Source organism: Fonsecaea monophora, assembly GCF_001642475.1.
Source record: "Fonsecaea monophora strain CBS 269.37 chromosome Unknown Scaff90, whole genome shotgun sequence".
NCBI lineage: Eukaryota > Fungi > Ascomycota > Eurotiomycetes > Chaetothyriales > Herpotrichiellaceae > Fonsecaea > Fonsecaea monophora.
Window position 1 is genome coordinate 48,679 of NW_019174021.1, and position 23,485 is coordinate 72,163.

Below are 23,485 nucleotides of genomic sequence, written 5' to 3' on the forward strand. Positions count from 1 at the left end.
ATATCTGGTATTTTCACGGGTGCTGCCAATCCGGCTTCTGAATTTGTCAGTATTCGGCGACTACCGACACCCAAAAGATGCCGCATTCCGCTTCTTTAGCTGCTTCGATGATTTTGGTCCTTCGATAATCTAATCAGGCGATCCAATACATGGACATGTCCAGATTAGACGGCATCAATGGGCAGTAACGATCAGGTCTGTCACTCCTCTGGTTATTGCTGAAGGCCTCATCCCATATAGGTAAATCTCCGTTGACGAGCCTATCTTGGATGGAAGCTTATATATCACCATTGATGCAAGCTCCCCGTACTTTCAACCTTTGACAGTCTGCCCGTATATGAGCACAAGAACAGCTATCTAGGGGGACCTCCAGTCTTCAAATGATAGCCACCATCAACGGGAAGAGTGATACCAGATATGAAATCAGCACGTGGCCCAACGAGAAACGCCACAGCGTTAGCAACATCCTCTGGTAGAGTGTACCGCCCAAAGGGATGTTCATCGAGCAACGCAGAAAGGCTCGGCTGTGAGAACATGAGCGGGGAAACCACATTGACGCGAATTCTATCAGTGGCGTAGTCATAGGCATCCGTTTTGCTCAAGCCATAGACACCACCCATGGTTGCTGAATACACGTGCATGCCCGGCAAAGCCGCAGTTGAGGCGATGCTTGCGACATTCACGATACTGCCACGAGTTGTTTGTCCCTCGAGCGGCTCTTGCTTGACCATATGACCCAAGATCGCTTTCGAACAGAAGAATATCTTCATCCCAGAATCAAGGAATATATGTCAGTCGTTAAGGCGTATGGAAAGGAAACAGAACTGGATTTGAGTAGCGATCAACCAAACATACACTTTTCTGGTTGTTCTCGAAAGCCAGGTCGAACTCTCGTTCCTCGACTTCATGCGCACCAGTAGCAGGCGGTTCATGCGTAGCCAGACTTGCTGCAAAGTCGATTCGACCAAACTTGCCGACTATCGATTGGATGAAACGAGAAATAGAAGCCTCGTTGTTGAAGTTGACCTCGCTGTGTAGAAGATTGAGCGTGTTGTATTGCTTTCGCAGAAGACTGACGGTCTCTTCAAGCGATGTGCTATCCTGATCGCCAATGGCTAGGTTTGAGCATCCGTCTCGAGCAAATGCAAGTGCTATTGCTCTCCCTGTGGCTGAAAGGCTGTTAGGAGTCCTCTCTATTGTTTCTAAAAAAGAATATGCTCACCAGAGCCAGCTCGGGTTACGATAGCTGTGCCACCTGCAAGTGTTCCAGCCATATTAGCTATATGCTGGTCCTCTGTAATATCTGATGCGCAAAGTGGTCTTTTGTCAGGCTGGTAAGCTGTTCAGAATAAAATGCTCTATATTCTCTCCACAAACCCTCGGCCCGTTGTATCTCCTCTGTGTACCACATGGTCGGCGCCAACCGAGTGTCAACATGACCCATGGCCGAGGCCGAACCATGACGACCTAGGGCAGGTTGACCATAGCTCCAGCAATCCAGGAATTGAGGATATGTGGCCAGCCGTATCTCGGTTCCCTGATTTCAAAATAGTTTGAGGAGACTCGAAGTACATCTAACTGCTGCCCCCACAATAGCATATTCAGCTGTGTATACTTGACTGCCTTTGAAATGGACCCCATTCTTCAGAAGGGAGTGGGTTTGGTGACCGGCGCAGCCTCAGGTGAGCAGATATAAATTGCGTTGAAATGCCTGATTGAGGCTGAATGTTCTATTAGGGATGGGTCAACAGATTGCAATCAAGCTCGCCCAGCAAGGCTGCACTAAGATCCTCTGCGTCGATTTGAACGATGCAGGTCTCCAAGAGACCAAGAAATTGGTCGAGAAGGTATCAAGTGCTACAGAGGTTGCGCTGTACCTCGCAGATGTCTCTGATAGCAAATCTGTCAAAGGGATGGTCGATGAGTGCGTGAGCAGGTTCGGTCGACTGGACTTTGCAGCCAACAATGCAGGGATTGGGTTGGGAGGGACGAGAACCCACGAAACCGATGTCGCCCTCTACGAGAAGCTATACAGGGTCAACGAGAAAGGGGTAATCAATCCCTAGTTATTTTACCGTTATGAGAGCAGTATGACAAGTCAAAGACTAACACGACCTCAACAGGTATACCTCTGCACCAAGTACGAGGTGCAGCAGATGCTGAAACAAGAACCCCTCGACTGGTCACAGGGAGACGAGCGCAAACAACGTGTATTTCGAGGTTCGATCGTCAATACCTGTTCCCTCTCTGGTACCGCGTCTGTGCCAACATTGTCGTGCTACAACAGTGTCAAGCACGCCGTGGTATCCATGACCAAGGTAGATGCACGGCAATATGCGCCTCAAGGCATTCGCATCAACGCTGTCTCTCCAGGATTCACCCTGACCCCGATGCTGATGGGTGGCGGGGCAGGGCTGAGCGAAGACTTCTACGACGGATCCAAAGCACAGAGCCCTATGAACCGGCTGACCTTTCCCGAGGAGGTGGCGGAAACAGTTTGCTTCTTGTCTGGGTTTCGGGCCTCGGGAATCACAGGCGTGAACCTCCATGTAGATGCTGGAGCTTCATTATTCCATGTCATATAGTCCTGAGAAGCCTAAGCCTCTGTGCCGAGAATGATATCAATACATCTGAGACTATGACATATATGGAACGGGACTAGGTCCTACTCTCGGTGATTCCCGAAGCCCTAAACCACCCCCGTGCCCCACAGACCGCGAAAGCAAGACTAAGCCCCGTGGCTTCTTCCTCTCGCCTCTCTCTAAACCTCTCCACCACATTACTCCACCTCGTAGTCGGTATTTTGTGCTTCAGCGGCCTTGGCAAAACTCGGCCCGACCTGATATCGCTAGTTCAAAGAGGCCTCCTGTACCCGAGGCAGACGCCGAGCTGCCGACACTTCTTATGTCTCCAAGGTCAGACTCCGCCTCGGGTGGCCATAAATCAAAACACATCAGATGTGTGGATGGCTTATGCAACTTGGCCTTAGCTGTAAGTCAATACTGCGAGGCGGTCATCTCACAAAATGTCGGGGCAATTGGTGAAGGTCTGGCAACACCCCGATCCTGCCTCCACGAACATCGAGGCATTTCGACGTCTTGCAAACGAGAGATATCAGCTGAATATTGGTAAGGGCGACGTCCAAGCTGTTTCCACTCTCCAGATCAGCTTAGCTAACACAAACTCTACCTTTATGCATCTCAGCCGACTATCATGATCTGTGGAAATGGTCAACAGAATCTCTCAACCAATTCTGGATGCTGGTGTGGGAATTTACCCGCGTCAAGGCATCGATTCACCCCTCATATGCTATTGCGTCTTCGGATGTGAAGAGACTGTATCCGACACCGACTTGGTTCCCAGAAGCACGCCTTAACTTTGCACAGAACATTCTTGAGACGGCTTACGTAGCTGGGGCCGGGTCGAACATCCCCATCCTGACTGGTGTCAGAGAAGGAGGCGGCGAAATCGAGAATGTCACACTCTCCCAGCTGCGAGATAGGGTTGGACGGTTGTCAAGTGGCCTAACTCGAGCTGGTATCCGAAAATCCGACTGTGTGGCCTGCATTGCCTCTAACAGTATTTCCACCTTCACCATCTTTTTGGCAGCAGCATCGATCGGTGCCATCTTCACGTGTTGTTCCCCCGAGACAGGTGAGAAGGGCATTCTGGACCGTTTCCTACAGGTGCAGCCTAGGATCTTGTTTGCCGATGATTGGGTTCTGTACAATGGGAAGCGAATCCCTTGCTTAGACAAGGCGCGGACAGTGGCAACTCGGCTGAAGACGCATGGAGCTCTAAAGGCCCTTGTCGTTGTGCCACGTTTCGGCGATAAGTATCCAGATCGACCTGATCAAGGGCTCCAGAGCCTCAACACATTCACTTCTGGGGTGTCTGAGCAGCTAGTGTTTGCGCAACTAGTATTCTCCCACCCTCTGGTCATCGTATACTCTTCAGGAACTACAGGGCAACCTAAATGCCTTGTCCACACTCTTGGAGGGGTTCTGCTGAAACAGAAGGTTGAGCAAGTCTTGAGCATCGACTTGAACAGCACCAGTGTCTACCTTCAATACACAACGGTAGGGGTCCACGTATCCATGAAGCTGTTGTTTACGTTTCGCTGACGTCTGGGCTCAACAGACCAACTGGATCATGTATCTCTACTCGATCTCAGGTTTGCTCAGTGGGGCGAGATCAATTCTCTATGATGGTTCACCCATGAAGCCAAGCCTGTTGGGATTTCTTAACATCCTCTCTTCTCACCGAGTCACTCACTTCGGGACCAGTGCCCACTACCTCTCTCTCCTGGAACAAGCCGATATCAGAAAAGAAGGCATGCCGAATCTGGACGCCTTAAAGGTTATCACCAGCACGGGATCGGTCCTGACGGAGCAACAATACTATTATGTCTACAAGAACTTTGGACCAGTGCAGCTGAGCAGTATTGCAGGTGGCACGGACATTGCTGGAGCTTGTAAGATTCACAGTCCCTTCATGTTTCTAAATTCTTCAATTAACATGAGATCAAACAGTTGTGGGCGGTACTCCGAGTCTGCCAGTTTATGCTGGCTGGTGCCAGGCACGAGCACTGGGGATGAAAGTACAAATCTACTCGGATGACGGACAGGCAATCGAGTCAACCGGCGAAGCTGGCGAGCTTGTGTGTACTGCACCCTTCCCATCCCAGCCGGCATTCTTTTGGGGGGATAAAAGTGGTGAACGCTACCGCTCGGCGTACTTTGAGAGGTTTCCTGGTAAGCGTGACCCTGGTCAGACTCCGATCCCCGGCCATAAGAGAGCTAAACGTTTCCTCTAGGTGTGTGGCATCAAGGAGATTACATTCGTATGGACCCTCATACTCAAGGCGTCCAGTTCCTGGGTAGAAGTGATGGTGTCCTCAATCCATCTGGTTCGGCTTAAACCCATTAATTAAGTGCCTGAGTTCCAGAGCCTTCTGACGGGTCTTACAGGTGTTCGATTCGGAAGCGCTGAGATCTATAATTGCCTGACGGGCTTCACAGAGATCGAAGAAAGCCTCTGTATCGGCCAGCGAAGACCACATGACGATGATGAACAGGTGTTACTGTTCTTGAAGATGAAGCAAGGACACTCGCTCGATGAGAGACTGAAAAGTGCCATCAAGGCTCATATCCGAAAGGATCTGAGTCCAAGGCATGTTCCCAAGTTCGTTTTCGAGACGCCAGAGATTCCCATGACTGTGAATGGGAAGAAGACCGAGTTGCCCGTGAAGAAAATAGTCTCTGGTCAAAAAATAACTCCGAGCTCGACTATCATCAACCCTGACTCGTTGAAGTGGTACGAGCAGTTTGTGTACCTCGACGAGAGAGGCTCAACGAAACCGTCTAGCAAATTGTAGAAGTGGGTGTCCTATAGACTTGCCAATGCGAAGGACGATGTCCAGAGAAGAAGAACTGCTCGAAGGTCGAGGGAAACCTTTGGGGATTGACATATTCCCGAGCCGAGTATTAAATTGTTTGTATTCTAGATTGTCTGTCTATTATCCGATGTGGACCACTGTGTTATGAGCAAAGCTGTTGGGTCGGTATTTCCCGGGCCAGTTAAGTTCTCATGTACACAGCTAGCTAGGCAAGTGATTACTTAATATGCTGATGAAGCTTCTCCTGCACTATCAATTGTCCGTCGTGGTATATGCTTTCCTCCTCCTAGACATATCAAGGGTCAACAGTACAGTATGACTGGCTTTGGTGCCTTTCCCCTCGCTAATAAAATCATCGTTGTCACAGGCGGTGGTTCAGGTATCAACCTTGCCTTTGTGCGTCAGGCACTGGATCTCGAGGCCCGTGTCGTTGTTGCCGATTTGAGGTTGACAGCTGAAGCCCAAGACCTGGTCGATACGTCTCCCAACGCCGTCTTTAAAAAATGCGATGTGGCAGATTGGAAAGATCTCCAGAATCTCGTGGGTACCGCTGTGCAGGAGTTCGGAGATGTCCCTGATGTTTACGTCGCCGGTGCCGGCGTCTTCGAGCCTGTATGTCATCTGATGAAACCCTTTCATTCCTCATCAAACCCATGACTTTAGGAAAAGGGACTGCTTGCTAAAGGTATTTGTCTTGAGATCAACAGTTGTGGTCAAGTTTCCAGGGAGATACCGAGACTGAACGCTACTCCCAAGTGGATATTAACGTGAATCACCCTATCAAGCTCACGAGGATAGCGATCAGAGAGTTGGGCAATAAGAAGAAAAAAGGCGTGGTACTCATCACTGGTTCAATTGCCGGGCTTCGAGGGGAGTATGCCGTCGCCCTATACTGTGCAACAAAACATGCAATTACCGGCTTCGTACGATCCATGAAGAATGCCCAGTCGATCAATGGTGTCAAGGTCGTAGCCGTTGCCCCCGGGTAAGCCAATTGGAGTATGCACCTCCCTCTTTACATGTTGCTAATATCATATGTGGCTAGTAAGGTTCACACTCCAATGTGGACAGAGGACGACGACAAGTTGAAGCAATTCAATTACGATGCGGGAAGGGCCAATACACCGGACGAAGTGGCAGCAGCAATGGTCGATCTTATTGTGGAAGAAAGATATACGGGAGGGACAATCCTACAAATGACCAAGTCGGGGACCCGTGTAGTGGAAGACAACTGGGTGCAGACATGAATCCGCAATCTCCACTTACTGCTGTCACATTCATAGTGAGCCTCAGATCAATCGAGCAGAGAGATACGAGCAGCGTTGAAAAACTTACCACCAGGATTCCAGCAGTGTCTAGCACTATTTGTTGCCATTCCGAATAGAGCCCTGCCTTATAGTCATCAAGATCCAGGTCCATATACCCTTCCTTTGCGTGCTGGCGAGATACCACGCCTATACCCCGACCTGTAGAGATTCAACTTCTGGCTTCAGATACAACAACAAGATTTTGACTCACCGTTGATGGTGGGATCCGATGCAATGAACAACATTGCTCGACAGCAGTCTTCAACCAGGGCAAACCCAACTCCTTTCCCATCGAGGAACTCTTGAACCTTTTGAGACAAAATTGGCGTGCGGATGTACCTGTGAGTAACAATTGAATGGTTCAGTTAGCTACTCTGTATAAAGACGACGTTGGAGCAATCATCAGTCGTGACAACGTCTCACCATGGAGCAACCAGATTAACCCGGATATTCTCCTTCCACGAGGTACGGCGAAGACTCCTCATGACTCCTCGCACACCAAACTTGGATGAATTATACTGGATTGAGCCCGGAAGGTCGACATATCCTGCCAAGCTAGACTTGAGTATGAGACATCGGTCCCTGTCGCTGTCGACCGGTTGACGTCGAAAGTAGTGAAGAGCCAGCTTAACAGTGTAGAGCAATCCCATCAAGTTGATCTCCATGGTCTTCAGATTGGGCTTTACGGGAAGACCAGCAGGTTCTGGTCAACAGTCAATAAGGACAGCGTTGCCCAGCGAGGCCTTGAATCCAATACTCGCCTTGGAGGGTAAACAAATCATCGTGCCCGACAATTCCCGCATTTGCGATGACAATATCACAGCTTTTATATGGTGAATTCTTGGACGCGGCTTCAAAGGCACGGACCTGATCATCCCAGTTGGTAACATCGCATTTGATGAATTGAGAATTTCTGGGTTTTCCTGTATGTTAATATCTCAGAAGTCTAAAAGGGCATCGACATGGTCATACTCTCCCATCTCGGCCACAGTCTCTGCCCCAAGCTTCTCATTCACATCGGCAATAGTGACATAGGAACTGGATCGCCTTGTAAGCAACCTCCCTCCCATCGACGCCGAAGAGGTCAGAGGAACTGTGGTCTCACCCAGCTTGAATGAATGCTGTGGCATATGCCTTCCCAAGTCCACCCGCACCTTGTTTTCGGTTTCAGAATTGGACGTTGTTTCCACTCAAATCAAGTCCTCACCTCCAGTAATCAACACCGATTTCCCAGCGAGACGCTCGAGGCTCAAGCTCTCCGAGACCTTCAAGGGTTCTTTGTCCTGATACTCTGGAACAGACATCTTGCAGGGCGTCGGTATGAACTTTTTTTCAGTCAAAAACAGTGCTAATAAAGTGGTAGAATCTCAACTGCGAGCCTAGAGGTGCTCGAGTAGTTGTTCGCTCTAACCTTTACTGCTGACGACCAACCGACCACCGAGTTTTCAATTTCCCCAGGCCAACAACGCGAGACTATCGAACAAGACTAAACCTCTCCTTCGGACCTACTCGCCGAAACAGGGGAAACGTGGCTGCAAGGTTCGCGACCTAGTTCTCGGCTGTCACCGAAACACCTTCATAGTTTTCCTGTAATCTAACACAGTGTCCTGTCCATACCTCTTGCGACTGCTGGGGATATCAGAAAGGCCCCGCAAGCTTGATTCAACACGTTTCTGAGAATATTTTCTCGGGCCTCGGACCCAGTTACATCTATCGGGAACTAATAGCAAAATACCAACTCAGTTCTAAAGAGAATACCTGGATACATGGACGTGGTCCAACAAGTTGATGCCCTCACATGCCTCCCCATTGCTTGCCCTGACGTCACTTTTTCTCGACCTCTACGCTCTCAACCTGCGCGGCATTGCTGCCCAAATCTTTCTCTCCGAGCCCGTTTTCGAAGCGTGATTCGTCCAGCTCACCCTGGAATACAACCACCTCCTCAACATCGCCGAAAAGGGCAGCAATCTCCTCCAAGGGCTTCTTCAATGTGTTGGGGAAGTACAGCAGAACGGCCACACCTCCGATGAATGCCTGAAGAATGAAAAAGATATAGTACTTCCAGCCAATGTTGGCAAATGCCGCAGGGGCGGCTGAACTCCACACAATGTTGGAAAGATTCTGGGCAGCGATACCGATAGCAAATCCTTGGACACGCACTTGCGAGGGCCAGATTTCTCCAATGTAGAAGAACATGGGACCGTCCAGGCAGACCACATAGAAGAAGACGTAGAGGTATGTCATGGCCACGCCTCCGGCCAGGCCAGAAGAGTTGGTGGTCCCCAGATAAGTCGCCTGCAGAGCTGCCTCGACGATCAAGGTGCACATGCAGAGGAAGAATCCGCTTGCCAAAAGCCAAGTTCGGCTTACTCTGTCCACGAAGGTCATGGAAAGCAAGGGAGCAAGCATGACAATGGTGACCCAGCCGCCCAGGAAGAGAAGAGTGTCGAGTTCGTTGTAACCAAGAGCAGAATAGATGGCAGTGCCATAGTCTAGAACAAAAGACATCAGTCGTCCGTATTCAAAAGGGAACGGTGCTTCAAATTGACTTACTGTTGATGACGAGGACCCCAGAGCCCACCATGCACCATGTCAGGCAGATGGTGATAAAACCTCGCTTCCTCATGGTCGGGTGCTTGAAGATCTGAACATATGTCATTTTGTGCCCATTGTCCCATTCAATTTGCTTCCGAATCTGGTAAAACTCCATCTCAGCGAAGTGATCCGACTGGGATGCACTGGAGTGCAGCGTTTTCAAGATAGACAATGCCTCCTCGTGTCGGTCTTTGGCGATCAGGTATCGGGGCGACTCAGGAAGCCAATACATGGCACCGAGCAGGAGGCTGGGAAAGAGCATCTGTAGCCCGGTGATGCCGCGCCATTGACTATCGCCCGTCACAAAGTAGAAACCGACCCCGCCAAAAGAAGCAATGACATAGCCAACCCCGATGTTGACCGCGATAATGTTCCCAAGAACACCGCGGTGAGAAGGTGGTGTGATCTCAGTAACCCACGTCGGGATGGTGCAAAGAAATTGATATGCTCTGCATGACAGACGTTAGTCATGGATAAGACGGAGCTGTAGCTTGGACCAGAACTCACGCCCAACCGCAGAAGAAACGGAATGCAATGTACAAGCCCATGCTGTTCGCCCCCGTGCAAACTGCAGAGGCGACGATCATGATAATCGATGCGACCGAAGCAGACACCTTCCGACCATAGCGGTCCGCAAGCAAGGCGTGCGTAAAGGCTCCGAACACGCCCCCGACGAAGAAAACAGCCAGGACAGCCGCAACGAGATCATTTGCATTCTTGGCCGTATCCAGGCCCATGGCATGCAAAAACGACGGCTGTCCAAGGGTTGAACCAATAACGGAATTGGAGAAGCCAAAGCTGGCAGAACCGAAGCAGATGAAGACGACGATGAATACCAACTTGGTTCCAAAGTGGCGACGTCCATGTTCGAGGTTGGCGACACCATGGTCTCCGTGGTCAGGGGCAGCCATGGTGCAGATCGCAGCTGTAAGGAGTATTTGACGCAAACTGTGTGTTGTCAAGGAGAAGTTGAACAAAGTACCAACTCAGGGGCAATTGTTCGAAAGGAAGACAGCACAGGACAGGGCAGGACAGGGCGGGACAGGGGGCAGATGTACCAGAGAAGGATGTTTTTATAGCTTGTACCCATATATCTCAGTGTGATAACAAGATGCTGGAGCACTTTCGGCGAACCCCTGAAGGATTTTGTTGGTCTTGCATTATTCCCCGGCCGACGTTCCCCAGAGAGTTCCCCATGGCTCCCCCAGAGATGACACAACCACGTTTCTGGCGATCACCGGGTTGATTTCTTGGATATTGTGGGTATTGAACATTCCCGGTAGCCGCCGAGCAATAAGCTTCCAGGCCGGAGACCAATGCTTTGCAAGAGTTTCACCCAGTCACCCCTGGGGTAGGCTTCCTCACGGCGATGGCCGGAGTACAAGAGTTACCAGTTCATGCGATTCTCCCTCACGTGAACAGTACTTTCCAGTGGACGGGCTATGCTTGTTCAATATCTCTGATACACTCTGCTGCTGATGATGATTGAGTCTCCACTTTGGAGGGTGGAAGAAAGGTCCAAACGCGTCTTTGCTCTCTTTGCCATGGCCTCTCGAGATCTTGTTCCATCATAGCTTATTTGATCGACTCAGCATCTCAAGGCTAGCGTCAACGACCCTGATGTTGTCGACGAGAACCCAGTGACTGACTCGGTCGACGCATACATTGGTAGCGGGCACTGACACCACTGCCTTCAATTTTCGTTTGATTCTGCAGGAGCCGTTCCCAAAGCTCTTCAGTTACTGATACATTCAGCATGCCGTCCTGAGATACTTTATTTTCATTCACAAATGTAGCTAGCCCCGGTACAGAGCTGCCCAAACCCGCAGAAGGTACGAGGTGATTATTGATCTGCACAATGTTGGTACTCATTCCGCCAATCATGATTCTTCAAATGCGGCGAGATGAACGCCTCTCGGCAACTCGCCAGCAGTATCTCCTATCACGATTGTGCCATTTCCCCCCGCGAGCACGTCATTCTCAGATCAGGCAAAGAAACGATTCTTTGGCCGCGGAAGACCAAGATGCTCCCGCAGCGTGGTCCCTTCATAGTCCTTTCGAAAGATGCCACGCCGCTGCAACTCTGGCACCAGCCGTTGAGTCACGTCGTCCAGACCTTGGGGTAAAAATGGCAGTACAACTGTAAAGCCGTCACACGCCTCTTCGTTCAACCACTGTTGCATGCCGTCTGCAATGCTCTCAGGCGTTCCAACAAATGCAAGTCCTGAATATCCTCCATATCGCTGTGCGAGCTGGCGCACGGTCAACCCTTCCTCCTCGGCGACTCTCAAGACTCCCGCACGGCTAGTCTTGCTCGCATTGGTCTCGGGTATGTCAGTTGGGAGTGGCCCGTCCGGGTCGAATTTGGATGCATCTGTGCCAAGTGCAATGGACAATGAAGCAATGGCACTGTCGTAATGTACCAAGCTGTCGAGTTTGAGTCGCTTCTCCTGTGCATCCTGGAAGCTGTCGCCTACCACAATGAAGGCGGCAGGCAGGATCTTGATATGATCGCGACTGCGGCCGGCAGCAACGGCACGCCCTTTGATATCCGCATATAGTGCTTTCGCAGATTCAATGTCCTTTGGGGAGCAGAAGACCGCTTCGGCGGTTTCCCCAGCAAGCTGTTTTCCAGGCTCGGATTGACCGGCCTGCACAATGACAGGCCAGCCTTGAACGGGTCGTGCAATGTTGAGGGGCCCCCTGACTTTCAGTTCGTCTCCTACGTGGTTCAAGACGTGAATCTTGTCTGGGTCGACATATGTGCCGGACTCGACATCGCGCACGAATGCATCATCTGCAAAGCTATCCCATAGACCGGTGACAACATCGTAGAATTCACGTGCACGCTTGTAACGATCTGAGTGATCCATGTGCTCATCACGCCCGAAGTTTTTGGCGGATTCTGGGTTTCCAGTGGTAACAATATTCCACGCGGCCCGACCGTTGCTGATATGGTCAAGAGACGCGAAGCGACGTGCAATGTGATACGGCTCGTCATATGTCGTTGATGCTGTTGCTGCTAGTCCGATCTTGGCTGTGACTTGAGAGAGAGCCGAGAGAAGAGTAAATGGCTCGAATGATGTAACGGTGTGGCTTCGCTTCAGGGCTTCGATTGGCATGTTCAGCACGGCGAGGTGGTCGGCCATGAAGAAGGCGTCGAACTTGGCATCTTCCAGTTTCTTGATAAAGGATTTGAGGTGTGTAAGGTTGAAGTTGGCGTCCGGGTATGCTCCAGGATATCGCCATGCACCAGTGTGAAGGGAAACAGGACGCATGAAAGCTGTCAGATGGAGTTGGGGAGGCACGTCCTTGCCCCGGACAGCAATGTTGTCATGATCAGCCATTTTCTCGAGGTTTTTCAGTATTAGTAGTCAATGATTGCTTGTCATGTATCATGTATGTTATATGTATTCAAACAAAGAGGATCGCTGAGTCGCTGACAAATGCGGAGGTCGTCGCAATCACGACATTGTTGTACGAAAGACCTCAGGACTCGAGGTCCAATTAGAGTCCTAGAGACACGATTAGTATTATCAAGGAGACGACGGTTTTCTGACCACATGCTAGACAACTACCTATATCGGGATCTACTATCCCGGAGTCCATCCTTAGCCCATTATGTCTAGATGAGGTTTGATATTTCCACCCTATTCTCTCCTATTTTGCCAACAGTGGAGAGCGTTGGAGGGGCAGAACTCGAACAAATACGAAGCATTTTTGGGCCCCAAGCTTGGGGTTTTCCCGAAAACTACCAAGCCTCTAGAAGGAGAAATTGGTAGTCTGACAGAAAGTAGACCGCCTTCTCGGAATCTAGGTCGTCACCTAACAGCGAATGAGGCGGGCGCCAGATCAAGGGGTGCTTTTATACCTAATGATCGTTGTCTTTAAGTTACTAGTGAATCACTACTATTTCTCGTCAGACTGTTTCACTTATTGTTTTGACATCGGCTCGCTAGCTTGCCAGGCACATCTAATCAAGAGATCAGCATTTGACCCCAGGTTTGTATACCTCGGCAATATACAAACCCTCTTGTGCCTCCCTAATTCTTCTCCTACTTCTACTTACCAAGGACCCCTTCTTTTCCTTCTTCCTGATCAATAAAGACGACCAAATCCCAAGCGAAGCATTTCACTATCACAGATATTTTGGGCTTCCTGCTAAATCTTCTCTGGTATCTCCTGTCCTGTCACCATAAACCACCCGCGACAGTCTGGGTTCCAACACCCTCCATACCTCCAGGATGTCATTTGCTCGCTCCCCACCCGCGACAAAATTCGCGAAGCTCTCCTTTCCCGCCCCGAGGGTGGTTCTTATCACCATGTCTCGACCTGAAAAGCTAAACTGCACCACTGCGGCTGATGTCGTTGAAATGACCCATGTCTTCCGCTGGTTTGACGAGGAGCCTTCACTGTCGGTGGCCGTACTTACTGGAGCTGGCAAAAAGGCATTTTCGACTGGCGCTGATCTGAAGGAATGGCAAAGAAAGGCATCTGCTGCAGCTGGAAAGCCCGGTGCGGGCCCTGGCGATGTTCCTGGGGCTATCCCACTGTCCAACCGTCTTGGAAAGAAACCGGTGATTGCTGCCGTCAACGGCATGGCGTTGGGAGGTGGCTGCGAGACCGTCATGAACTGCGACCTGGTGGTTGCCGCAGATACGGCCGTGTTTGGCTTGGTCGAGGTGAAGCGAGGCGTGGCAGCGTACGCTGGTGTTCTTCCTCGGCTGATCCGGACTGTAGGCTTGCAGAGAGCCAGCGAAATGGCTTTGACAGGAAATTACTTCTCTGCTCAGAAAGCCATGGAGTGGGGTTTCGTCAACAAGGTGGTTCCGCAACACGAAGTCATTGACGAGGCACTACAATATGCAAAGGTCATTGCAGAGAACAGTCCTGATTCGATCATCTGCACAAGAGCCGGCTTGAGGCAGGGATGGGAGACTGCAAGTGTCGTGGAAGCGACTGCGATCACTGGAAGAAAGGAATGGGCAGAACTCCAAAAAGGGGAGAACATTCAAGAGGGCTTGAAGGCGTTCAAGGAGAAAAGAGCCCCTGTTTGGGTGCCATCAAAGTTGTAGTGTCTTATAAACATGAGGATCCAACATTGATGGGCTCTAGCATTATGACGGGCAACCGCTCTCGTATTTCCCAGCAGCAGCCTCTCTAGACCATTTGGCTTGGTCAACCCACATCGATTGACTTTCTTTCAGCTTTCCATCTGCCCAAGCTTGCATAGCGACGCCTTGTAATGCTCTCCCGAAAGAGAAGGTCAAGGCCCAAAGCGCCGCCGGTGGGTTCGATTGTTTCCTTTTGTTGATGGCGTTAAGGAACGAGATCGAATCAGAATCGCTGAGTCCACCAGACAGGAAGACAATGGTTGGTACAGGTTGAGGCACAGTCTTGCTGAGAACATGCACTGCAGCCTCCGCAACCTGCTCGGGACTTGCTTTTTGTCCAGACATGTCGCCAGGGACAACCATCGAAGCCTTCAGCACCAGCCCAGCAAAGTCGACCGCAAAGACAGCCGCTCAAATAACGCCAAGTAGGAGGCAATGTTAGCCTCCATCAAATTCTCCAAGGGTTGGTCATGTGTCATTAACACTTCAAGTTCAACGACTGAGACAAGGCCAGCCTGTTGCGAGATGGCAGCATACCACGCCAGCTCCTCTGCATTGTCCATAATCGCAAGATGTGACGGCGTCCGTGACGAGACAATATAGGTACAACGCCACTTACTGAAGCGAGCACCTCGCTCGTAGTATTGTTTGCATCTTTCGAGCAGACCATACAATCCCTCGGTTGTTGTTTCCTCTGGCACCGTCCGTGGAAGAGTCACGGTGCCCTTGTCGACCTTTATACCCAGGGTTTGGTCTCCCGTTCCTTGATGATGCTGACAAATGATTTTCCCTTATACTGGGAATTCAGCTGGGCGTCATGTTTTATGAGGGTTTCTTCGAAGGTGATATACCAGAAATGTACTTCTCAAACGGGCCTTCGGCTGTGAACATGACATCTCGCCACTCACGCCGATTGTCTTCGGCATTCTCCTTTTTCAGCTTCTCCAGCCGCTTCTTGATACTCCCTTTGGACTCGTCTGCGGCGAGCAACCCTTTGCCTTCGGCTCCCAGGGCCAGAGCAGTCGTGTGGAGTTCTTATCCATGTTCAAGCGGTGAAGGTGGCTGGAAATGTTGAGGCAGCAGTGGCGCGGATCTGTGACTAGACATCTTCTTCTCTTAGTTAACAGGTGTAGAGATCGAAATATACGCAGAGCCTGCAAGCAGTTTTGGGAAAGGCAGATGAGCTCGAATACCTTTCTTCCGCTAATCTCTTATAGTGGGCGACAAAAATCTCTGCGGTCATTGTGACGTTCATACCCACACGTAGAATGTAAGAATCACCCATTCCTTTCCCGCAAAATAAACGACAAACGGAGTTCTTCTCTAGTCACGACCAGGTTTACGTCAGTTGTGCGGAGTGTTGCCTGCTGTCCGACTGGGTATGACCCGTATGGGCGCAGACTGGAGTTGGTCTTTCTTGTCCCAATACACCTCAAATGGCTTTTCACATGGGATAGATGGACTTGCTTTCCCAGGACTACTCTGACATAAGGGGTAGAACGGTTTCTCTCCTGAGCATTTCTAGTGGCGATGTGCATCTCTAGACCCTATATAAGGAGACAACGTGCAGTATCCAATAGATCTGAAACAGCATCCTCTTTCCATGCCAGCACTCAAATTCCTGCAGCCTTTTTCAAATGCTCATCAGACGCATATTTGCTAATCAGCTCCTGTTTTATAGCCTCGATCTCTGGACCTTTCGCGGCGAGTAACGCGTCAAGCTGTGCCTTTGCCTCTCCAACAAAAATGGTGTTGGTGAGGTCTCCGAGTACGCAATAGAATGTTGCACCACTCTCGGTCTCCGGTGAGCTGAACTGAGAAAACGTGCCATCTGCCTGTGTGCCGCGCATGATGAGAATCGTTCTCTCGAAACCTAGGGTGCCGGGACTCATGACGACGTGGACGCGGGACTGTTCGTTGACCAGAAATTTATGCAGCGTGTTTGGAGGAACTGGGACCGCTTTTCCCACCTCGAGCTCGATTGGTCTGAAGTTGGCCTCGTCCAAATCTTCTGAAGTCCAAACGGTCATTGAGCCGCTGACCAGAGTGAATGTCTCGGTGAAGTCGGTGTGATAATGCGATGGAGCACTGGCGCCAGGAGCTAGGTCGGAGTCGACAACGGTTCGTTCACCTCCGTTGGTTAAGGACGATTCGACAACAAGGGGTATCTTGTCAGCATTCATTTTGCGTGCTCGGACTGCTACCGTGTAGAAAGCTTGAAGGAGGAATCTCTTTTCAGAATTTCAGTGTAAAAATCAGAGACGAATTGCACCTTTCGGTCGAGAAGACTCGAATTTCATGCAGAGTTTGTTAGCACGACAGAAAATTCGCCCGTTTATAGGCGCTGGTAGGAGATGCCCTTTGGATATATGTTTCCAGGTTGTATCGCATCTACGGGACTAATACACACTTTGTCCTTGTATGGTATATTATCTGCCAGTGGAATATGTGACTCACCATGCGGCCGAATTGAGGCCTTCTTTGTGAATCCCAACTAAAATCTGACCGACCACGATGCGGTTGGTTCTCAATGATGGCGAGAGTAGTCGGTTCGTCGCCAGGTCTCATCAACACGAGGCGTCCTGAATGTGGATCGAAGAATGGGGAAATCCACTGGTCCACTCCTCCGGAGTAGTGGAGGTAACATACATATCGAGCTTCAGCTGAGATGTCGAGTGTCGCACGCATCGATCTTCGAACCCATCTGCATGAACGATTATACACGATACCCCAAGTGGGAGCTAATCTCACCAATATCATAGCTTGATTGTGAAAATGGGGAGATCTAGACTGTCCTTGGGGGGCCACAAATGCCACTGGCTTATTCTGCCTGCTCCTACTCGTACAGTCAGCTCAGGCCCCCTGTTTTGTCAAGATACTGCGACTTGCGGCCGCTTCTCAGTTGGGCTAGAAGGGTCAGTTAGCTGCAGCGAGCCTCACCTCTCGACAGATAATGTAATGAGTTCTGGAATTATGGGCGGAAGGATTTTATCAGTTGTCGTACGGCGCAACTATATCAAAAGGGTGACAAGTTTGAACTCATGTCATAGCGCTTTTGTGGGCAGTTGGCGACATGTGTTCCTGCCGCCATACTCATCCCAGCGTAGGTTCTCGGAACAGGCTCTTACCATAGAGCGACTGGCAACACAAAGTCTCACCGTCAGATGTTGGCATTGCATGGATTGATTAGATGGTGACTGAAAACGTTACGAGCATTGAGCTTCCTTGGAGACCGGGCCCGACATCAAGTAGGAAGTTCCAAGCATTCTCCAGTACACAAAAAATTCCCCTCTGAAATCTCGACTCTTCCTCTAAAGACTGTCAGGGTCTCCGACGTAGTTGAAATTGAAATGGAGACACGCACAATACGCTGGTACTACTTACACATCGACTTTACCACGTGAACCGCAAAATCACCGACAACTTCACAAAGATGCGAAAGGAAACACAAGGATGTCATTTCATTGTGCATTGTGCAGTGTGCTCAAGAGGGCACAAATACTCATCAACAACTTGGAGACACTTCATGATCAGATGAAAGATTTATCACATCTGTGCAGTTTGCCAAAAGAGCACGTCTCTGCCCATCAAACAGGGGCGGGAATATGACAGTAGTGAGCTAGCACGTGGCTAGCCACTACTTTGTATCCACTAGACGCGCTAGCGCCCTACTCTGTCTACTTGTGGTTAGCGTCTTGGCAACGCCACTTGTTACATTCTCCCAAGTGCATCTTACACCGTCTTGTTGCCGTTGTCTTGACTTTGCAAGTCCAAACCTACTGAGAGACAAATCATATCTGGAACTTCCGTGGGGCGACAGATAACCGTCTTCAATAATACGCCGGCAAAATGAAATTGCAGCACTACGGCTACCACCAAAGTTCATTTGCCTGAGACATCTGTTGCCTAGAAAAAACGGACTTGTGCGCCAACCGCAATGTCGAAACATTTCAGACTATGGCCGAGACCCTTTATTGAAGAACATATCGACGTCGTGGATATTGAGCCAAAAGGTTCTGCGATACCATGGGGCTCATCATCCCTCTTCATACTGTCATTGATGGGGTTTGTGACCCAGCTTGTCGTGGCCTTCAATGTACCATGGTCATTTGTCGCCATTGCGCTTTGGGTTACCGCAGGTCTCCATATTGCAGCATGGCGCCCCAGAACCGGGTCAATATTCCTCTTTGTCGACTTTGTGGCTATTTTAGCCACGGGGTCGAGCTTAGTCGCCACTCAATTCTACAAGAATCCGAATAGCAGGGACGCGGTGCTTATGTGCTGCAACGTGGGACTCGCCGCCATTGCCACTGTTGTCGTCGTCAACATGCCACTGCGTGACCCTGCCTTGAGCTCCGCCGAGATTGGTCGTCCTTCCAACACACCATCCTGTGCATTTCGGTCACCTGAAGACAACCTGACGCTTCTACAATGGATGACAGTGTCCTGGTTGTCCCCTTTGATAAAGATCGGGAACAAAAAGCAACTCCATGACGAAGATGTCTGGGGCCTCGCCTATGAATTCCAGCACCGACATTTGCACGACGCTTTCCGCGAGCTCAAGGGCACTGTCGTCACACGATTGTTGAAAGCAAACTGGATCGACCTTGTGCTCCTCACAATCCTCGCAATCGTTGAATTGGCTGCCAACTACTCCGCTCCCATGATCCTCCAAAAGCTTCTGCAGGCCATGGAGACGATAGCTGTTGATAAACGACTGGCCATCATGTACGCGATGCTCATGCTTGTGGCCAGAGCCGTGGCCGCTCAGAGTGGGGTGTTTAGCCTCTGGTTTGGAAGACGCTGTTATGAACGATCTCGTGGCGAGATGATCACCATGTTATACGAGAAGACGTTGAATCGGAAAATACTTGGTGGTTTGCCGCAGCAGGCTGATATTGAGGCGGAGTCGACCGTGGAAGTCGCCCCTGGTGCTTCCGACACCACAGAGGCTGGTCCATTACCGGCACCTGCAGGGGTCGTTAGCGGGCAAAACGAGCCAGCAAAACCCTTCATTACCCGCTTGCGGGAGACATTCCAAAAATGTCAATCCTTATTCTTCAACAGAAGACATGCTGTCAGCGAGGCGAAACCGCCGGCATCGATGGGCAAGATCCTCAACTTGATGCGAAACGACGTGTACGAAGTCGCACAACGTTTCTGGGAATTTCAAACTCTGATAAACAAGCCGCTCGGTCTCCTGCTTTCCATCTTTCTCATATGGCAGCTGCTCGGATGGTCATGCTTTGTTGGTGTGGCAGTGGTCCTCGTAGCACAGATCTTCAACTATGTCCTCGCGCGCATCCTCATCAGCTGGGAGAAGGAACGACGCAAAATCACCGATATGAAATTGCAAAAAATCAGTCAGTATGTAGAGGCCATACGGCACCTGCGATGGTACGGCTGGCACCTGACGTGGCTTGAAGGTGTCATGACGGCCCGGCAGAAAGAGCTCAACCTGAGAATCGTCACCTTCTTACTGAACTCAGCCATCAGATTTCTCAACTCATTCGTTAGCGGCTTGCTCCCAGTGGCCACGTTTTATGCCTATACAGTCGCGGCAGGAAAAGAGCTGCGTGTTGACATTGCCTTCCCGGCATTGCAGCTTTTCGCACTTCTGCAGAGCAACATTCGAGAGCTACCCACGTTAATCACAGTCCTGCTGAATGCTTCGGTGGCGGTAGGACGGATCTCGGAATTCATAGCCGAGCCCGATAAGATTGACGAAACAGACGATCGAGAGTACACAGACGACCGGTTAGAGCTGCATAATGCCTCCTTTTCATGGCCTGGTCTCCCGGGGACAGTTCTCAATGATCTTAATGTCTCATTCACCCGCGGGTTGACGGTTGTATTTGGACCTGTGGCAGCAGGCAAAACTGCATTGCTACAGGCTCTTCTGGGCGAGCTTGATCTGCGTCAAGGGAAACTGATGAAACCACACGCAGCCATCGGTTATTGTGCACAAACACCGTGGCTGCAAAGCATGAGCATCCGCGAAAACATTCTTTTCAATTCTCAGTACGACGATACCCGGTACAAGAGGACCTTAGAAGCATGCGCGCTTCTTCCAGACCTAGCCAATTTCAAATACGGAGATCTGTCCAATATTGGCGAGAATGGCATTGGTTTATCCGGTGGCCAAAAGGCTAGAGTCGCCCTAGCTAGAGCAGTGTACAGTCGAGCGCAAATTCTATTGCTCGATGACCCTCTGAGCGCCCTGGACCACCAAACAGCCGAGTGGATTGTGAAGAAATGTTTATGCGGCAGCTTGATGGAGGGTCGCATCGTCGTGCTTGTAACTCATCGGACCGATCTTTGTCAACACGTGGCGTCACAACTGATCGAGATCATCGATGGAACAGCCTCGCTGCATCGAAACGATGAGATATTATCTAGAGTCACATCGGCAACAGCATCGGAGACAGACCCGGTTGAAGCTGACAGCAATTCTCACACTATCGATGAATCTGCTGCGATACCAGAAAAATTCGTGGAAGACGAATACCGAGCCCATGGTGGAGTGCAGATGCGAGTCTATTGGGAATATATCAAAGCCGGGACACTGAGATGGTGGTTTATGGTGGTCCTGACAGCCATTCTTTGTCGCATCACATATGTGAGTGAGAGCTGGTTCCTGAAAGAATGGGGGGAAGCATACAACAAAACCAAAGTCCGGTTTCTGGCGCTGGACAGATCCGAGTTCGAAGTGCATCTTCTCGAGAGTCCAGTCTCGGGCCTATTCGACAGGTTTCCGGATCCAGGGGTGAATGTCCAACCATGGCTTCTCGGCTTCCTCATCATCGTGGTCTGCGAGACCCTGGCACTTATGCTTTCCCAAATGTCCATGTTGGTCGTTACATACTCTGCTGCGCGTCAAATGTTCAAGGTCGTCATGCATCGTATAAGCAACGCCAGCTTCCAGTTTTACGATGTGACACCAGTTGGGAGATTGATGAATCGACTGACATCTGACATGGGAACCGTCGATGGCAACATCGCTGAGTTGTTTCTCGTCGTTATATGGTATGCTGTCGCTTGGATCACGTCTATGGTCGTCATTGCCAGCATTACTCCGATCTTTCTGGCATTCGCCATTTCGCTGACGCTGGCTTTTGTGCTGATCTTCCTGCAATTTCTCCCAACATCACAAAGCTTGAGAAGGCTTGAGATGGTCTCTCTGACACCCTTGATGTCGAATTTTGGTGCATTGCTAAATGGGTTGATGACTGTCAGGGCTTTCTGTGCACAGTCACAGTTTCAGGAAAGAAATATTCAGGTCACAGACGCATTTCAGAAGATGGACCATTTCTATTGGAGTCTGCAGGCTTGGCTGATGTACCGATTCGACATGCTGTCAGCTGTGTCTACATTCCTGTTGACGATGCTTGCGATTTTCTCCAGCCTATCAGCTGGCTTGACTGCCTTTGTCTTGATCTCGGCGAACAAGTTTGTCCAGTCCACTCATGCCATTTGCAAATCATACGGCCAGCTCCAACTCAATTTCGTGTCCGTTGAAAGAGTGGTCGAGCTGGTGCATATCGAACAGGAACCCCCAACTTCAGTTCAGCCACCAGCTGCCTGGCCCACGTATGGAAGCGATGTCGTCTTTGAGAATGCCACCATTCGATATCAGCCTCATCTGGAACCGGCACTGACGAATGTTTCGCTTCGGTTCGAGGGAGGATCGACTAATGCTATCACAGGCAGAACAGGGTCTGGTAAGTCAACACTGGCAATGGCATTGCTAGCGACCATTACTCCCGAGAATGGTCGCATCTTAATTGACGGCATCGACATCGCCAAGGTGGATAAACAGGCTCTGAGAAGCAGAATAACCTTTCTGGCACAAGAACCTATCCTGTTCCCGGGGTCCTTGCGTCACAATCTTGATCCAATGGAGGAGCACTCCGATTTCGCCTGCGAATCCGTGCTATCGAGGGTCTGCGGGAAGTATGGATGGACGCTCGAGACTCAGATCGATGCTGGAGGGAAGAATTTAAGTCAAGGGCAGCGACAACTGGTCGGTCTTGCGCGAGCAATACTGCGGAGGAGCGCCATCGTCATCATGGACGAGGCCACGGCAAGCATCGATTTAGACACGTCTACCGAAATCCAGCGTGTACTGAGGGAGGAGTTGCGGGAAAGCACAATCATCACCATCGCTCATCGGACGGCGGCTGTGGAAAATGCTGACTTTTGCGTTGTACTTTCCGCTGGTCGTGTGCTTTACCAAGGTCCCACTGACGGAGCTGGACTTTAGATCAAGGGCATCACGCGTTCAGCTCGAAGATTCACGAGTATGTAGAGATGGACATAGACAAAATAGACTGGGAACGGAATTGATTGGGGAGTTGTGGGTACAGGATGCTGATTTCCAGGAAAAGATTGCCAGCGTTCCTTGCATTGACTTCGTCCAGCTCTTATGCAAAAGATCACTATTCCATGTTCTGAAAATGTCTCTTTGAGTCCGTCTCGATTAGAAAGATCAATGGAAGCGCAGCACGCGTAAATTGTTCATTTTAGTCCGTCCAACGAGGGGCAGCAGGAAATGCAGTGTTTGATCAGACATCGGCAGAAAACTGGACATTCTGCATTTTGAGGGCCTTTTCATAATAAGCTCAATCTCGTCAGAAGCCGCAGCTCTCGCAATATCGATGCTATCAGAGGGCGCAGGAAGAAAGGACAGCGCGGCAACGGGGGGAGAACTTCTGAGGCTCTAAATAGGGGCCGTCGGTGCAGCCCAGGTTCATAGATGATGGCAGGGATGGCGGGGTTGCTGAACGGAAGGCGTGATGGATGCATCACTGAACATGGGGGTTCGGGAGGACCGCGAGAGGGGGTAGGGCCGAATCTACACTTGACAGACACTGTCAGCAAGGTTTGGACGCTGTAACGCTATAACGCAGGCACTCATCGTAGACATGGCACGAAGTTTTGGAAACATCGAGAAACTTTGGCTTTGTTGTTTTCACCCCTGCGGGGATGGAGCTGGAGCCAATCGGATTCGCTGCCCTGAAAGCACAACCGTAGTGTAGTAGAAATGACGTCTCGAGTTTCCTTCACCTCCA

At 50.4% G+C, this 23,485-nt stretch overlaps 11 protein-coding genes across 11 annotated transcripts; 5 read left to right on the forward strand and 6 right to left on the reverse strand.

Annotated features, from left to right (window-relative positions):
• Positions 1–353: 353 nt before the first annotated feature.
• On the reverse strand, positions 354–1,274 carry AYO21_09295 (hypothetical protein; the record flags this gene model as incomplete). Its single annotated transcript, XM_022659232.1, has 3 exons — positions 354–764; positions 856–1,169; positions 1,223–1,274. The coding sequence occupies 3 exons, from the start codon at positions 1,272–1,274 to the stop codon at positions 354–356; spliced, it is 777 nt and encodes a 258-aa protein (XP_022508440.1).
• A 356-nt stretch (positions 1,275–1,630) lies between these two features.
• AYO21_09296 (hypothetical protein) lies at positions 1,631–2,585 on the forward strand (the record flags this gene model as incomplete). The annotated part of the gene is made up of 3 exons (XM_022659233.1): positions 1,631–1,682; positions 1,738–2,051; positions 2,124–2,585. The coding sequence occupies 3 exons, from the start codon at positions 1,631–1,633 to the stop codon at positions 2,583–2,585; spliced, it is 828 nt and encodes a 275-aa protein (XP_022508441.1).
• Positions 2,586–3,025: 440 nt separating this feature from the next.
• Positions 3,026–5,377, forward strand: AYO21_09297 (acetoacetate-CoA ligase; the record flags this gene model as incomplete). Its single annotated transcript, XM_022659234.1, has 6 exons — positions 3,026–3,128; positions 3,205–4,079; positions 4,141–4,474; positions 4,533–4,754; positions 4,817–4,909; positions 4,971–5,377. 6 exons carry the CDS (start codon positions 3,026–3,028, stop codon positions 5,375–5,377), a joined length of 2,034 nt encoding a protein of 677 aa, XP_022508442.1.
• A 336-nt stretch (positions 5,378–5,713) lies between these two features.
• AYO21_09298 (hypothetical protein) lies at positions 5,714–6,645 on the forward strand (the record flags this gene model as incomplete). Its single annotated transcript, XM_022659235.1, has 3 exons — positions 5,714–6,010; positions 6,106–6,383; positions 6,444–6,645. The coding sequence occupies 3 exons, from the start codon at positions 5,714–5,716 to the stop codon at positions 6,643–6,645; spliced, it is 777 nt and encodes a 258-aa protein (XP_022508443.1).
• A 479-nt stretch (positions 6,646–7,124) lies between these two features.
• AYO21_09299 (hypothetical protein) lies at positions 7,125–8,009 on the reverse strand (the record flags this gene model as incomplete). Its single annotated transcript, XM_022659236.1, has 5 exons — positions 7,125–7,385; positions 7,498–7,618; positions 7,678–7,743; positions 7,811–7,859; positions 7,913–8,009. 5 exons carry the CDS (start codon positions 8,007–8,009, stop codon positions 7,125–7,127), a joined length of 594 nt encoding a protein of 197 aa, XP_022508444.1.
• A 520-nt stretch (positions 8,010–8,529) lies between these two features.
• Positions 8,530–10,211, reverse strand: AYO21_09300 (hypothetical protein; the record flags this gene model as incomplete). The annotated part of the gene is made up of 3 exons (XM_022659237.1): positions 8,530–9,197; positions 9,259–9,749; positions 9,808–10,211. The coding sequence occupies 3 exons, from the start codon at positions 10,209–10,211 to the stop codon at positions 8,530–8,532; spliced, it is 1,563 nt and encodes a 520-aa protein (XP_022508445.1).
• A 1,074-nt stretch (positions 10,212–11,285) lies between these two features.
• On the reverse strand, positions 11,286–12,647 carry AYO21_09301 (hypothetical protein; the record flags this gene model as incomplete). Its single annotated transcript, XM_022659238.1, has 1 exon — positions 11,286–12,647. The coding sequence occupies one exon, from the start codon at positions 12,645–12,647 to the stop codon at positions 11,286–11,288; it is 1,362 nt and encodes a 453-aa protein (XP_022508446.1).
• Positions 12,648–13,622: 975 nt separating this feature from the next.
• AYO21_09302 (hypothetical protein) lies at positions 13,623–14,375 on the forward strand (the record flags this gene model as incomplete). The annotated part of the gene is made up of 1 exon (XM_022659239.1): positions 13,623–14,375. The coding sequence occupies one exon, from the start codon at positions 13,623–13,625 to the stop codon at positions 14,373–14,375; it is 753 nt and encodes a 250-aa protein (XP_022508447.1).
• Positions 14,376–14,417: 42 nt separating this feature from the next.
• Positions 14,418–15,699, reverse strand: AYO21_09303 (hypothetical protein; the record flags this gene model as incomplete). Its single annotated transcript, XM_022659240.1, has 4 exons — positions 14,418–14,824; positions 15,034–15,204; positions 15,266–15,448; positions 15,672–15,699. 4 exons carry the CDS (start codon positions 15,697–15,699, stop codon positions 14,418–14,420), a joined length of 789 nt encoding a protein of 262 aa, XP_022508448.1.
• A 328-nt stretch (positions 15,700–16,027) lies between these two features.
• AYO21_09304 (hypothetical protein) lies at positions 16,028–16,597 on the reverse strand (the record flags this gene model as incomplete). The annotated part of the gene is made up of 1 exon (XM_022659241.1): positions 16,028–16,597. The coding sequence occupies one exon, from the start codon at positions 16,595–16,597 to the stop codon at positions 16,028–16,030; it is 570 nt and encodes a 189-aa protein (XP_022508449.1).
• A 1,754-nt stretch (positions 16,598–18,351) lies between these two features.
• Positions 18,352–22,677, forward strand: AYO21_09305 (hypothetical protein; the record flags this gene model as incomplete). Its single annotated transcript, XM_022659242.1, has 1 exon — positions 18,352–22,677. One exon carries the CDS (start codon positions 18,352–18,354, stop codon positions 22,675–22,677), a length of 4,326 nt encoding a protein of 1,441 aa, XP_022508450.1.
• Between the last annotated feature and the right edge of the window lie 808 nt (positions 22,678–23,485).